The 16,722-nt window shown below is 45.8% G+C and overlaps 1 protein-coding gene across 1 annotated transcript in view; it reads left to right on the top strand.

Annotated features, from left to right (window-relative positions):
- Positions 1 to 16,722, top strand: part of ABCA1 (ATP binding cassette subfamily A member 1) — a 706,841-nt gene that overhangs the window by 449,801 nt on the left and 240,318 nt on the right. Inside the window, 2 exon segments of the mRNA XM_030194329.1 lie at positions 7,555 to 7,649; positions 10,191 to 10,223. Of these exon segments, the coding sequence (XP_030050189.1) occupies positions 7,555 to 7,649; positions 10,191 to 10,223 (128 nt within the window).

The raw sequence follows: 16,722 nt of genomic DNA, 5'->3' as shown, positions 1-16,722 counted from the left end.
TCTGGAGTAAGCTGGCTAGAGCAGGAGGTCTGGAGTAAGCAGGGATGCTGGATCATGCGGACTGGAACAAGCTGGAGCAGGATGACTGGAGCAAGCAGGGAGAAGCTGGAACAGGCGGGCTGGAACAAGCTGGATCACGTGGGCTGTAACAGGTAGGAGCAGATGGACTGGAGCAAGCAGGGAGAGCAGGATCGGGCGGACTGGAACAATCTGGAAGAAGCTGGATCAGGCGGACTGGAGCAAGCAGGAAGAGGCTGGATCAGCGGGGTGGAGCAAGCAGGAAGAGGCTGGATCAGCGGACTGGAACAAGTTGGCTGGATCAGGCGAACTGGAGCAAGCAGGGAGAGCCGGATCGGGCGGACTGGAACAAGCTGGATCAGGTGGATTGGAACACGCTGGATCAGGCAGACTGGGACAGGCAGGAAGAAGCTGGATCGGGCAGACTGGAACAGGCAGGAAGAAGCTGGGTCAGGCGGACTGGAGCAAGCAGGAAGAAGCTGGATCAGGTGGACTGGAGCAAGCAGGGAGAAGCTGGATCATGCAGACTGGAACAAGCAGGGAGAAGCCGGATCAGGCAGACTGGGGCAAGCAGAGAGCGCAGGATCGTGCGGACTGGAACAAGCTGGATGAAGCACTGGTGGCAACACTGTCAAAAATAAGGGTGTGGCTGGCTGAAACATAAGATTCTTCCAAGGTGTACTAGTCACAGCTCAGGCAAAGTCGAGTTTCAAGCTATGAGCAAACTGCAGACCCCGCCTCCAAGAAAACGTACAAAAACAGCTCTTATGCAAAATTTTAATATTAAACCGAGATAACTTCAGTCCTTTGAACCCTCGGGGGTGAAATACTTCTCTGGTTAGCAGCAAAGCTACCTAAAACAAATCTGCACATATAACCGGTCACCAGCGAACAAAGACCCAGAAACGTGGGGACAGCTAAAAAGCTAACGTTAGCTGACCTAAGGTACGGTTAACAGACCAAACCCACCTCCCCTCCTAACCTTGGCCAGCCGGATCCATGTTTCCACGAAACAACTGGTCCCTACAAAAATCACTCAGGATCAATAGAGTTACTCTACTTTAGCATAACACCACTAACTTACAGAAGTAACACAACAAGGACCCCTACCTAGGATAATGCAACACAATAAATATTGCAGTCAGACCTAGAACATCAATACGCCTATTGGGAAACTGAACATGCAAACAGACTACCTGGCTTCAGTCACAAACAATGAACACAAAAAGACCCTTGACAGGTACAAAATAAGTGACCACAAACTTAAAATATGGATATGTAGACAAAAATTAAACTTAAAGCCCAAGATGCCATACTATGCAGGCAGTGCAACATAGAGAAAGAGAATAGAAACAGCCCCTTGAACTCTTCAAACTATAAAGAAAGCAGTGTAAATTAAATTTCCTTAAGCCTCTGCAGCAGATGAATCCAGAAACCAGCAGGTGGAGATAGAGATAAGGAATTGAAGGCAGTGATTCCAGGCGGCCAGCTCCGCCTTCACTCAGTAAATCTCTGTTTCTAGCGGGTGGTAGATGGCTTCTCAGTAGCTCTTGGATTCTCTTCTGGGGCATCTCCTGGGCCTTTTTTGGCCAGTTGAAATTGGGGGTGTTTGGCCAGTGGAGCCAGCTTTGGGGGCGTACCTGGTGCTCTGGGTCCCTGCCTCACCCTGTGGTCCCCTGCCTCCCTGGTAGTTTGGGCTGAACTGGGCTGTAGCCTTCCTCACCACAAAAAACAAAAAATCCAGTTCTGCTATGTTTGAAAATAAATAAAAAGTGACAAGCCACATAGAGAACTGGCACCAGGGAGGCTCCTCTTTGTCAAGCGCTCTCTGAGCCACCTCTTTAGCCCTTGTCTATAAGTTTGGCAATGGGTTCTTCCTGGGAGGTTCCTGCTTCTTTTGGTGAGTTCCCTGCATTTGCCTTTTGGTGCTGACAAGAGGGTGAGGTGTGATGGCGGCAGAATCCGCCAAGCGTTGTTCCCACAGCGGTAAATGGTGTTCTGCAGTGCGCATTTGTGTGGCGGGGTGTTCGGAGGCTTTGGTGGGAACTGGCACTTCTCTCTCCTCCGAGTCATTTGTTTCCCACTCAGACGCGGTTCCTGCTTCTCAGTTGATGGCGGCTTCTGACCCTTCAAGGCCTGGTGCGGATCTTCTTGATTCTGCTGTAGGGGGAGCCTGCTCTGCATTAGAATCTTCTGGGCTTGCTGCCGGGCCTGTTGGCTCTAGGAATGTTTTTCTCCCCGGAGTTTGTCCTATTTCTGTACCAGGCCTATTTGTGAAAGAGAGCTTTAACTCAGCAGTCTTTTCCTGTGATCCCTTCCCAGGGAGTGTCCCCTCCGGATTTGGGCTTGGGCTGCCAGAGGATCTGGCTCAGAAACAAAGATACCTGGACTCAGCTTCAGAGGTGGGGGTCATTAGATCCTCTCTCTGTGCCCCATTCGTTGGCTTCTTTTTCTGGGGATTTCTTACGCCCTTCTTGTGCGGACGAGATGGAGGACAGAGTCATGCCAGGAGGAACCTGACGATCCCTCTGAGGTGCGTCTGTTTCATAGGGATGGCTAGCATGCAGAAGCCTTCTAAGGCTTTTCCCGTGCATGTGGCCATTCAGCAGCTGATTTTGGCCCAGTGGTCTGACCCGAGGGAGGTTTGAAGATGGCTACGGCTGTAGCCTGTAGCGGCGGATCATACTGAAAAGTTTGTTCTCACTAAGGTGTAAACCTTAATAACAGTGGTTACTAAGAAGACCACCCTCCCTGTGGAAGGAAGGGTGGCTACGAAAGACATGCACAATCATCAGCTGGAAGCCTCCCTCATGCACACCTTTGAGGTGTCTGCGCTGACCCTGCAGGCCTCTATCTATAGTTCTTATGCTGCTAGGGCGTGCCTTAGCTGGTTGTAGCAGGTGCTGGAACAGGACCCAAGTTTAGGTACTGCTCTGAGTATTCCCTTGCCACTCGTGCAGTCAGGGCTGGCTTTTTGGCAGACTCTCTGTATGATTTAGTGTGTGCTTCAGCCAAGCAAATGGCTCTGGCAGTTTCCTCACGCCATTTGTTGTGGCTTCATCACTGGGCTGCGGATATGGCTTCCAAGCAACATCTTATATGGTTGCCTTTTCGGGGCAAGCTCCTCTTTATGGAGGATCTCGAGAAGATTGTTAAGAATTTGGGGGGTCTCTAAGTCTCAGCGGCTTCTAGAGGATAAGCCTAGACCCTCTGAGGGGGAGGGGGGCTGGTAAACCTTGTCTTCGGGAAGCTCGTCGGTACAGGCCGGGCCGAGTGATGAGGACGTTTCAGTACCCTTGGTTTCAGCAGCGCTCTTGCTTTCAAGGGGACAAATGGCCTTCGGGTGCGGTGGCGCATCAAGGAACGGCCAGTCAGTGATGGGGTGCAGGTCTGCTCTTCGGCACTCAGGATAGGGGGTCAGCTGACTCTCTTCCACGAAGAGTGGACCAAGATCACTTCAACCTAGATGGTTACAAGCTCAAATTCTCCTTGCCTGTAGGCAAGGTGTTCCTGGAATCCCATTATGCCACTGCTTCCAAACAAGCAGCTGTCAAAACCAAGTTGCAGTCACTCATGGACCTGGGGACGGTGGTGCCCATGCCTTCCTCTGAGATTCACTTGGGTCACTATTCGATTTACTTCATAGTGCCTCGCAAAGGGGGCTCTTTCCTTGGCGTGTAGGGACTCTGAAATTCAGGCCTTGTCATGCCGGGACCCTTTTCTGCAGTTTTTGGATTCTGGGGTGACTTTGTGTACAGTTCTTTTGTTCTTACCAAAAGTGGTTTCTGCTTTTCATGTCAATTACTTTCTACCTGTCTTACGAAGGATAATCTTCCTCCCGAATTTCATGACTCTAAAACTCTTGGATGTTCAGTGGGTTCTCCTCCGTTATTTGCAGATGTCGAATGAGTTCTAGCGTTTGGACCATCTGTTTGTTCTTCTGGCGTCGTCTAAGGTGACTATTTCCCAATGGATTAAGGAAGCGATTGTCTCCACGTATGTTTTGGCAGGCTGTGCTCTGTCAGAGGCTTTGAGAACCCATTCCACAAGACTGCAGTCGGGCCTCGTGGGTGAAAACAGGTGTGCTGGCCTTGGATGAGATCTGTCGGGCAACTACTTGGGCCTCTTTGCATATTTTCTTGAAGCATTATCACGTGGATGTAGCTGCTTCCTTTGCAGTGGTGGCTCTGTCTCAGGGGCGGCAGCTTCCCACTCTCTTTAGGGATTATTTTGGTACATCCCACCAGTTTCTGGATTCATCTGCTGCAGAGACTAAGGAAGGTAAACTTTTGCCTTACCTGCTGATAATTTTCTTTCCTTTACTCATAGCCAATGAATCCAGGATCCCTCTCTTTGTCAGCCTTGTTGTTCCTGTGTGATTTCTCTTGTTTCTAGATGATAAAATAGGAACTAAATAAATCAAGTACAAAATAACTAACATAATAAGTACATAAGTAATGCCACACTGGGAAAAGACCAAGGTTCCATTGAGCCCAGCATCCTGTTCACAACAGCGGTTCTGTTATTACATAACAGAACATAAGTACAAAGGAGAATGTTTCTGGATTAATACAACAATGATTTCTGTAATGCTTTGGTGGTGAGGATGGCTTCAGGGTCTCTTGTCTGTTGCTGCTTTGTGATGAGACATACTGAGTGAAGGATGAGCTGGCCATCTGGTATCACTGCCTTCAATTCATTGTCTCTATCTCCACCTACTGGTAAATGGACACAACCCACCAGTTTCTGAATTCATCTGCTGCGAGTAAAGGAAAGAAAATTATCAGCAGGTAAGGCACAATTTTACCTTACTGTAAAACTAACATTTTCCATTCACTGAATTAAGAATACAATTCTTCTTTCTACCTTTGTTGTCTGGTTCTTTTGGGGGTTTTTTTCTAATCATGTTTGTCCCAGGCTCCAGTTTCTGCCCTCCTCAAGCTTTTCTTAACTTTCTTTACAAGATCTCCCGTCCATCTCCTACTTCTTCTCTCCTTTCCTGCCTTCTTCACTTCTTCTCCAATATCCCTCTCTGATTGATCTTTTCACTTTCAGCTTTCTTCATTTATTTTTCTGTCTCTCAATTTGCTCAGACTTCTAGTATTCAATATTCCTTTTTTTAAACCACATCTACCTACAGCTTTTCATCTCCCTCACCCTAACCATCCCATTTTTCATCCTGTTATTCCTGTTTTTTGCTAACCCTCTCCTTTTCCAGCACTTTTTCTTTCCTTCTTTCAGTACAGCACCCTCACTTTATATTTTCACTCCTCTGACCAGTTTCTTCTCTCTCTCTTTCTCTCTCTCTCTCTCTTCTGTCCAGCATATCTTCCTCCCCTTACCTCAATCCAGCATCTCCTCCCACCACCCTAATCGTCCTACTATCCAGCCTCCCCTATATCCCTATTCTTCCCATGTCCAGGATATCCCCTCTCTGTCCCCACCCCCATCCAGTGTCTAGCATCCCCATCATTTTCTTACCCCCCCCCCCCCCCCCCATTTCCAGCATCTCCCGTCTTTGTACTCATCCCATGTCCAGTATCCTCCAATATCCCCTTTTCCTTCCTACCTGATGTAGCATCATCTCTTCCCCCCTGCTCCAGGCATCTTCCTCCATCCCATTCCATTACGTTCCTTCTCTCCCCCCCCCCCCCCCCCCATCCCAATTCAGTATCTCCATTCTGTCATCTTACTCCCCCCACCTATGTCCACTATATCCCATTCTCTTCCTCTTTGAGCATTTTGTTTCCTAATTGGGCTGGTCTCAGTCTCTTTTCCACTTTCCTTAGATCAGTGTTCTCCTAAATTCTTTTCCAGGTTTGCCTTTCCACTTCTCTCTCCTTTTGTCTTCTATATATCTGTCTGGCTCTAATCTCTTTTTTTTTTCTTTCACTTTTCTCTTTTCTATGGTTTTCATCTGCCCATTTAATTTTACCCTCATTCTCCCTTTCTCCATCCTCTAGTCATTAGTCTCCTTCTTTCACTCCTCATCTGCCTACTGGTTTTTCCCATTTCCCTTTCATCCCCTCTCCAGCACTCCCACACCACATACTACCTAGAGTGAAAAAAGAATAAACAGTACTGTTACAGAACTCTACACAGAAGCCACAGGCTAGTAGAATACCACATCTTGGTCAAATGCACAAAACACAAACAGACCATCAACAAATAGGAAACAAAGGGCCACAGCTTAGTAATATAGAGCTGAAAAGACTGAAATGAACCCTGGAGAAGTCAGAGCTTGCATACAGCAAACAGAGAAACAAAAACTAAAATGCAAGACATCAGAGATGCACATTTCCCAAAGCTGACATATTCCAATTAATACTTTCAAAATACAGTTCTTTATTGGCCTCCACTCTTGGCCCCCATCTTTCCAGTATTGTTCTCCCCTTTTAGCACCCATCTCCCTCTTTTCCAGCGTTGCCCTCCCCTCTTGGCCCCCATCTTTCCAGCATTACCTGCCCCCCCCCCCCTTGGCACCCACCTTTCTAGCATTGCCCCCACCGGCACCCATCTCCCTCTTTTCCAGCATTGCCCTCCCTCGGCCCCCATCTCCCTCTTTTCCAGCATTGACACCCCCCCCCCCCCCCCAGTCTCAGGCCAATATCACTCCCTCTCCCCCCTTCCTTCTCCCCATCGTCTAGCATTTCTCCTATGATCTCTCCCCTTTCTGCACTCCCCAAGGGTTCTGCATCGCTCCCTCTCCCTTCCTTCCCCCTCCCCAAGGTCTTCCCTACCTATCTGGCAGCAGCAGCCATTAGACCAGGATGTGTCCAGCAGACATCGGAGATTTCTCTCCGCAGGGTTCTGCCTATTCTGATGCAACTTCCTATTCCCATATAGGTGGGACCTTGCAGAGAGAAAGCTCCGATGCCTGCTGAAAGCAGCCTGCTCTAATTACATAAGTACATAAGTAATGCCACACTGGGAAAAGACCAAGGGTCCATTGAGCCCAGCATCCTGTCCACGACAGTGGCCAATCCAGGCCAAGGGCACCTGGCAAGCTTCCCAAACGTACAAACATTCTATACATGTTATTTCCGGAATTGTGGATTTTTCCCAAGTCCATTTAGTAGCGGGTTATGGACTTGCGCTGTTGGTACTAGAAGAGAGGTAGGGAAGGGGGGTAGGAAGCAGGAGAGAAGAGATGGAGAGAGAGCAGACTTGGGGCAAAACTTGCCATTTCTAAAAGCGGCACTGCGCAGAAAGCCTGTGCACCTGACTGGAGGGAGGTCTGAGCCAAGATTGGGGGGTCCTGGGCCCCTGAGGCCCCTCCAAAAAACTACATCCCTGGTGTATGCCCCCTTGCAAATAGGCCCCTGCTGGCAATTTCGTGCTAGTATTGTAAAAATGTATGCATATAGGGGGCACTCTTTAGATGCTTTGTTGTAAAATTACCCTTCCTGTTATTATTTTTGTTGAACATATCTATATCGTATTGGTGTTTTTTGTGCACAGAGTAGCATCACACTGTGAATTCTGTTTCTCTGGTTAAGCAGATGTGCTTGTTTTTTTTCTCTTTCCGGCAATCAGAGGAAACAAAAGACCACAGATATCCTCCAGAATCTGACAGGGAGAAACATCTCAGATTATCTGGTGAAGACATATGCTCAAATCATTGGAAAGAGGTAAAGGTTTTGTTTTGAAGCAGAAGAGATTGAGTATTACCACAAGTGCCTGACTTTGGTGGTGTCTCCTATCAAAAACAATCCCCACTCACTCCTGTCCTGGTGGAGCCATCTTGCAAAAACCACCCGACTCCTAGCAGTATGACCTCCTAGTGGACCTGGTGGGTCTTTGGTAGACTCTACACAGGCAATGTAGCCCCTTTACATTCAAGCCGCTACACTTGAAAGGGGACCTTTTGTTTTTTAATTTAACATGCGTTTTCATGGCTGGAAACTGGTGACAGTCTCGGCTATAGCAGCATGTGTTAAATTTGTTGAGATATTTAATTACAGATGCAGAAATAGGTGGTAGAAATAGGTGTGATGCACTATTGTCTGCCCAACTCTATGCTAGTTCAGTCCTGGTCTTCTATTTCTTTTGTATTCCAAAGAGCAACATGGAAGCTGAAAAACAAGGACCGGATAAACATCTCATGACTTGGATTAGTTTGGTAGATTTTTATGGTTCAGCATTTTTATTGATGACAATTCATATTCAACAATATGAATATACAGAGATTCAAATATGAAAATGTACTCAGTAAAGACAAAATGATACAGTCCGTCATCAAACTTTTAACATTTTATCCCCACCCCACCCCTCTATTTTATGTTCATCGTTTTTATTGATGACAAAGTATTATATAAACATCGAAGAATCTGATTATACAAAGGGAAATGAAGGTTAAGCACCGTCATAAAACTTAAAAAAACATTATCTCCCTCCCCCCTATTCCCAAATCTATTCTCTTCCCCCTTACTCCTTATATGTACGATTAAGAGTAAAGATTATGAAAAATGGCTGAGAAGGAATATCACTAGTCAGACATTACAATGCAGAATGAAGTAAATACTTTTGTTCAATTTATTACCTCCCAACTCATCACTAACCTTATTCCCCCCCCCCCTCCCAGTACTCTCCAGCATCCCATCACTCTGCCCCCACTCAAATCCCAGCCTAACAAAATCGAAACCATACCCAACCCAGTTACATTCCTCTTATAATGTTGTTCCTATAGCCCAAACATAGGAAGAGCCTAACTCTTCTGACTCTCCCCAGTAAACGCCAAAACCTCCCAACCCAAAAGTGCAATGTCCCAACCACCCCATCCCACTCCAAGTTAACTAAAGCCAGGGAACCTAATTGAATTATCAGGAAGCAACTTCCACACAAATAACTATAGAGACTGAGCATTAAGAAGGAGGCTGCGCGCTCGAGGAGACAGGCCCTGCACGTAGGAATCCAAAACCATTTCTTCCGTTTCACCGTAAGCGAGGCAGAGCGGGCCTCCCAAACTAATAATTGCTGAATCGCATTACGCCAGTGCCACTGAGAAGGAGCATCTGGCACACACCAGGTTTGTAAAATACACTTCACACCCACCACACATGCCTTATACAGGAAATATCGATGCCCTTTGGATAAAAATGTTCTGTACTTTTCCGTCCCCAACAGAAAGCTGGAGGGAGCAAAATCTGAGGGTAGAGAAAAAAAATGTACCAATGAACGAAAGGATACAATGCCAAAAGTCCCGTATTACCGGACAGGTCCAAAGTGCATGAGAGAGGGTATTTTCCAATGACCCACAAGCTGCACATCGTGAGGTAGGGGCACACCCCGCATGGAATGCCTGTCTCGGTGAAAAATATGCCTGTGTCAGAGTCTGAAACATGCATTCCTTATAGCGAGCATTATAAACAATCCTCGGCACGAGATGCCACATAGCAAATATCGCCTCCCCCCACCCCCTGACTCAATTCAGCTGATCATATGGCCACTTTGAGAGCGTACGATTTCCCAGGCATCAACAATACCAGGGCCTTACAAGTCACCTTATGGGAAGTAAAAAAACGATTGCAGCTTGGATACTACGTTCAATGCACATCCAGTACGTAAAAGATGGGACACATAATGAGCAACCTGCAAATATGCATAAAGGTTTCCAGGATGTGGATGGAGAGTGTCCACAATACTATTATATGATTTAAGGGTTCCATTATCATGCAACACACAAATACCCCTGCTGACCCCAATTCCGTAGCACCAGGGAATCCCCGGGGGAAAAGCGAGGTTCCCCTCCAGAGCCAAAAAATCCGTATAAGTAGGCATGCATTGCCAATGTTGGAACAAATTATGCCAAACAACCTGCATAGACCTTAACAAAACACTATTGCGCATGGTCACGGGCAAATCCACCCCCTGGGCATGGTAGTTTTTGGGGTTTTTTAAGTTCGCGAACCAAGTATTGTGGACTCAGCCTGGTTAAATGTCAGAGGCTGGAAGGAGATTAAATTATTGAGTTATAGGACAAAAGTGTGAGAAAATAGTATTTTTTTAAATTAGTGGTTTTATACTTTGTGCATAAGGTATACATTTGGGATTTGGGGATAAATGTTCTAATACCAGAAGCCCTCAAGTTCTAGGAATTACTGAAATGGTTCTGTGTTTAGATCTCATTTCTGGCATTTTTAATTCTCTCTTTGTTTTCTTCTCTCCCATAGCTTAAAGAATAGGATTAGGGTGAATGAATTTAGGTAAGTAAACGCCACTTATGCACTCTTTAATATAATACCCTATAATCATAAAATGAAGCCAGGGGGTCCTCTGTCTGGAGCTTTGTGCTTTAATGAGGAGATTACAGACACATCAAAGTCATTTTCTGGAGAAGAAAATGGGCTTTGGGGTGGCCTGTAGCTAACCAAGAGGATTGCAATTTTTGGTAGCAGAGTTTTCTGATAATATACCACAGGACAGATGGCCAGGCTATTTCTCACTGAGATGGTCCTGTAAACACAAACCCACCTCATATACAAGGGAGTTAGCGGAAACTGCAGTCACAGATGCCAAATGGAAACAGGCACCATCTGGTTGATATTGAACTGCTGAAATAGAAAAGGAGCATGTTCTTTGAATAATAAAATGCATTGAAGGCTGCATCTGCCATAGAGCAAGCGTAAGTGGTGGTGACACCTAAATTCTGTGGGATTTTCCACAGTCTCCATGCTGCCTGCATTTACCCACTGCTGTTTCTCCCTTTTCTGTTTGTAGTGACCTAACTGGGTTTCAGTCCTGTTCAAGATTTTGTTCTTTTCTAATCGTTTCATTTGCTATGATTATAAACCATTTTGATCTGTACACCAGATAAAGCGGTAAATCAAATTCTAATAAACCTAAATCTACAGAATGCTACACTTTTGTGGTAAGTGTACAATTATTTATTTATTTTATTTTATTTTATTGCATTTGTATCCCACATTTTCGCACCTCTTTGCAGGCTCAATGTGGCTTACAATACATCATGAATAGTGGAAATATATAAGAAATATATAAGAAAATAAACATCTTGGGTAGCATGATAATGATAAAGCATGATAGTGGTTTAACAAGCAAATATCGTAAGGCAATACTGGATATATGTGTAGGAGTTCACATTTGTTGATCTTTGTGGTATGCCTTGTTAAAGAGATGGGTCTTCAGTAGTTTGCGGAAGTTAGTTCATAGATCGTTTTTAAGTTGCACGGCAGCGCATTCCAGAATTGTGTGCTCAAGTAGGAGAAGGTTGACGCATGCGTTAGTTTGTATTTTAGACCTTTACAGTTGGGGAAGTAAAGATTGAGGAATGTGCGGGATGATTTTTTAGCGTTCCTGGGTGGTAAGTCTATCAGGTCTGACATGTAAGCTGGGGCATCTCCATGAATGATTTTGTGAACTAGGGTACATATTTTGAACGTGATGCATTCTTTAAGTGGGAGCCAGTGTAGCTTTTCTCGTAGGGGTTTAGCACTTTCATATTTTGTTTTACCGAATATGAGTCTAGCTGCAGTGTTCTGGGCTGTCTGACGTTTCTTGATTATTTACTCTTTGCAGCCAGCATAGAGTGCGTTGCAATAGTCTAGATGGCTGAGTACCATTGATTGTACCAGGGTACGGAAGACGGTCCTTGGAAAGAAAGGTCTTACTCTTTTTAATTTCCACATTGAGTGGAACATCTTCTTGGTTGTGAGTTTCGCGTGACTCTCAAGTGTTAGGTGTCGATCAATGGTAACTTCAAGAATTTTTAGGGTGTCTGAAATTGGAAGATTCAGTTTTGGTGTGTTAATGGTGGTGAATTTGTTCGTGTTATGTTGAGAGGTGAGTATTAGGCATTGGGTTTTTTCTGCATTGAGTTTCAGCTGAAATTCATCCACCCATGAATGCATGATATGTAGACTCTGGTTGATGTCATTGGAAATTTCCTTTAGATCTTGTTTAAATGGGATGTAAATCGTTACGTCGTCTGCGTATATGTGTGGGTTGAGGTTTTGGTTTGATAATAGTTTGGCCAAGGGTATCATCATTAAGTACATAAGTAATGCCATACTGGGAAAAGACCAAGGGTCCATCGAGCCCAGCATCTTGTCCACGACAGCGGCCAATCCAGGCCAAGGGCACCTGGCAAGCTTCCCAAATGTACAAACATTCTATACATGTTATTCCTGGAATTTTGGATTTTTCCAAGTCCGTTTAGTAGCGGTTTATGGACTTGTCCTTTAGGAAACCGTCCAACCCCTTTTTAAACTCTGCTAAGCTAACCGCCTTCACCACATTCTCCAGCAATGAATTCCAGAGTTTAATTACATGTTGGGTGAAAAAAAAATTTCTCCGATTTGTTTTAAATTTACTACACTGTAGTTTAATCGCATGCCCCCTAGTCCTAGTATTTTTGGAAAGCGTGAACAGACGCTTCACATCCACCGTTCCACTCCACTCATTATTTTATATACCTCTATCATGTCTCCCCTCAGCCGTCTCTTCTCCAAGCTGAATAGCCCTAGCCTCCTTAGTCTTTCTTCATAGGGAAGTCGTCCCATCCCCGCTATCATTTTAGTCGCCCTTCGCTGCACCTTTTCCAATTCTACTATATCTTTCTTGAGATGCGGCAACCAGAATTGAACACAATACTCAAGGTGCGGTCGCACCATGGAGCGATACAATGGCATTATAACATCCTCACACCTGTTTTCCATACCTTTCCTAATAATACCCAACATTCTATTCGCTTTCCGAGCCGCAGCAGCACACTGAGCAGAAGGTTTCAGTGTGTTATTGACGACGACACCCAGATCCCTTTCTTAGTCCGTAACTCCTAACGTGGAACCTTGCATGACGTAGCTATAATTCAGGTTCTTTTTTCCCACATGCATCACCTTGCACTTGCTCACATTAAACGTCATCTGCCATTTAGCCGCCCAGTCTCTCAGTCTCGAAAGGTCCTCTTGTAATTTTTCACAATCCTGTCGCGAGTTAACGACTTTGAATAACTTTGTGTCATCAGCAAATTTAATTACCTCGCTAGTTACTCCCATCTCTAAATCATTTATAAATATATTAAAAAGCAGCGGTCCTAGCACAGACCCCTGAGGAACCCCACTAACTACCCTTCTCCATTGTGAATACTGCCCATTTAACCCCACTCTCTGTTTCCTATCCTTCAACCAGTTTTTAATCCACAATAGGACATTTCCTCCTATCCCATGACCCTCCAATTTCCTCTGTAGCCTTTCATGAGGTACCTTGTCAAACGCCTTTTGAAAATCCAGATACACAATATCAACCGGCTCCCCTTTGTCCACATGTTTGTTTACTCCTTCAAAGAATTGAAGTAAATTGGTCAGGCAAGATTTCCCCACACAAAAGCCGTGCTGACTCGGTCTCAGTAATCCATGTCCTCGGATGTGCTCTGTAATTTTGTTTTTAAGTTGAATAAGGTCGGTGAGAGGGGGGATCCCTGTGGAACTCCGCATTCAGGTAATCCTGTGGCTGATGTAGTCGAGTTAGATGTCACTTGGTATGATTGTGTGGTTAAGAATCCCTTGAACTAATTGTGAACGTTGCCTCCAATTCCGAAGTACTCGAGTATATGTAGTAGTATTCCATGATCAACCATATCGAAGGCGCTAGACATGTCGAATTGTAGAAGTAGTATGTTCTTGCCAGTTGCAATCAATTGTTTGAATTTAGTCATGAGAGTAACTAGTACTGTTTCAGTACTGTGGTTAGACCGAAATCCTGACTGGGAGTCGTGTAGTATTGAGAATTTGTTTAAATAATTTGTGAGTTGTTTGGTCACCATTCCTTCCGTTAGTTTGGTTATTAAGGGAATGGATGCTACTGGCCTGTAGTTGGTTAGTTCACTAGCACTTTTCTTTGCGTCTTTGGGTATGGGGGTGAGTAAAATGTTTCCTTTCTCCTTCGGGAAGAGTCCATTTTGTAACATGTAATTCAAATGATTCGTTAGGTCTGTTATAAATTGTTGAGGGACAGATGTCATAAGGTTGTTTGGGCATATGTCTAATTTGCAATGAGATTTGGCGAATCTTTTGAGCGTTTGGAAGATGAGATCCTCTGGTAATAACATATATACACATATAAGTGGCAACTAAGTGCTATTCTGTAAAGGCATGTGTAAGTGACATAGCACATAAATGTAAGGGGACATTGGGGGAGGCATGGGCAGGGGTTGCCACTTACACATTTACAGGGAATTCTATAAATGACACCATTTTTTAAATTTGTTTTTATTATATATTTCAATAAAACACAATAACAGTGCAGTCAGTACAACAACTAAAGCAGTTTAACAGCAAAAAGAGAAACACAATCAACGAAAACACCCCTCTCCCCCACCCAACACTACCCACCACCCATCCCCCTCCCAGGAATGGATCAACCAATTAAGAACAAGATCCCAAAGACAATATGGATCTCCATGTTTCATAAACATGCCAAAGTTTTGAGAAAGCAGCCAAGCGTCCACACCTCAAGGCTGTCAATTTAGACATTTGAAAGACAAAGAGGGCCATTTTCAAACGGGGACGACCATCTCTAAAGGCACCCATCTCTAAGGACAGTGCCACGAAAGGGTGGGCAAACTCGTATTATCGAAACAAGATGGGCGTCCATCTTTCGTTTTGATAATACGGTCGGGGATGCCCAAATCTCAACATTTAGGTCGACCTTAGAGATGGTCGACCTAAATGTTGAGATCGCCGACCTTAGAGATGGGCGACCTCGGTTTTTGCCGATAATGGAAACCAAGGACGCCCATCTCAAAAACAACCAAATCCAAGCCATTTGGTTGTGGGAGGAGCCAGCATTCGTAGTGCACTGGTCCCCCTGACATGCCAGGACACCAACCAGGTACCCTAGGGGGCACTACAGTGGACTTCCTGAATTGCTCCCAGGTCCATAGCTCCCTTCCCTTGTGTGCTGAGCCCCCCAAAACCCACTCCCCACAACTGTACACCACTACCATAGCCCTTAGGGGTGAAGGGGGGCACCTAGATGTGGGTACAGTGGGTTTTGGGGGGGGGGGAGGGTTGGAGGGCTCAAGATTTACCATCTCAAGTGTAAGAGGTGGGGGGGGGGGTGCCTGGGTCCGCCTGCCTGAAGTGCACTGCACCCACTAAAAACTGCTCCAGGGACCTGCATACTGCTGTCATGGAGCTGGGTATGACATTTGAGGCTGGCAAAAAATGTCTTTAAATGTTTTTTTTGGGTGGGAGGGGGTTGGTGACCACTGGGGGAGTAAGGGGAGGTCATCCCAGATTCCCTCCGGCAGTCATCTGGTCAGTTCGGACACCTTTTCGAGGCTTGGTCATGAAAAAAAATGGACCAAGTAAAGTTGGCCAAATGCTCGTCAGGGATGCCCTTCTTTTTTCCATTATCGGCCGAGGACTCCTATCTCCTAAGCACGCCACAGCCCCGCCTTCGCTACACTGCTGACACACCCCCGTGAACTTTTGTCGTCCCCGCGATGGAAAGCAGTTGAGGATGCCCAAAATCAGCTTTCGATTATGCCGATTTGGGCGACCTTACGAGAAGGATGCTCATCTCCCGATTTGTGTCGGAAGATGGGCGCCCTTCTCTTTCAAAAATTTACCTGATAGAGGGGCATAATCGAAAGGGACGCCCAAGTTTTGTTGAGGACATCCTCGCAAAACGTCCCGGTGGAGGGGCGGGGAAACCCGTATTATCTAAACAAGATGGACGTTCATTTTTCATTTCGATAATACGGTCGGGGACGCCCAGATCTGGAAATTTAGGTCTTCCTTAGAGATGGTCGTCCCTAGACTTGGTCGTTTCTGATTTTCAGCGATAATGGAAACCAAGGACGCCCATCTCAGAAACAACCAAATGCAAGCCCTTTGGTCATGGGAGGAGCCAGCATTTCTGGTAACATAGTAACATAGTAGATGACAGCAGAAAAAGACCTGCATGGTCCATCCAGTCTGCCCAACAAGATAAACTCATATGTGTATACCTTACACTGGTCCCCCTGACATGCCAGGACTCCAATCGGGCACCCTAGGGGGCACTGCAATGGACTTCATAAAATGCTTCCAGGAACATAGCTCCCTTACCTTGTGTGCTGAGCTCCCCAACCCCCCCTCTAAAACCCACTACCCCGAACTGTACACCATTACCTTAGCCCTTATGGGTGAAGAGGGGCACCTAGATGTAGGTACAGTGGGTTTCTGGTGGGTTTTGGAGGGCTCGCTGTTTCCTCCACAAATGTAACAGGTAGGGAGGGGGATGGGCCTGGGTTCGCCTGTCTGAAGTGCACTGCATACTGCTGTGATGGACCTGAGTATGACGCTGGCATAGAGGCTGGCAATCAGTATTTTGAAAGATGTTTTTTTTGGGTGGGAGGGGGTTAGTGACCACTGGGGGAGTAAGGGGAGGTCATCCCCGATTCTCTCCGGTGGTCATTTGGTCATTTCAGCCACCTTTTTGTGCCTTGATTGTAAGAAAAACAGGACCAGGTAAAGTCGTTAAAGTGCTCGTCAGGGACGCCCTTTTTTTTTCCATTATGGGTCGAGGACATCCATATGTTAGGCACGCCCAAGTCCCGCCTTCGCTATGCCTCTGATACGCCCCCTTGAACTTTGGCCATTCCTGCAACGGAAAGCAGTTGGGGACCTCCAAAATCGACTTTCGATTATACCGATTTGGACGACCCTGTGAGAAGGACGCCCGATTTGTGTCGAAAGA

Source organism: Microcaecilia unicolor, chromosome 2, assembly GCF_901765095.1.
Source record: "Microcaecilia unicolor chromosome 2, aMicUni1.1, whole genome shotgun sequence".
In the NCBI taxonomy this organism is placed as follows: Eukaryota; Metazoa; Chordata; class Amphibia; order Gymnophiona; family Siphonopidae; genus Microcaecilia; species Microcaecilia unicolor.
The sequence above is the reverse complement of the archived record's forward strand: the minus strand, read 5'-3'. Positions and strand labels throughout refer to the sequence as shown.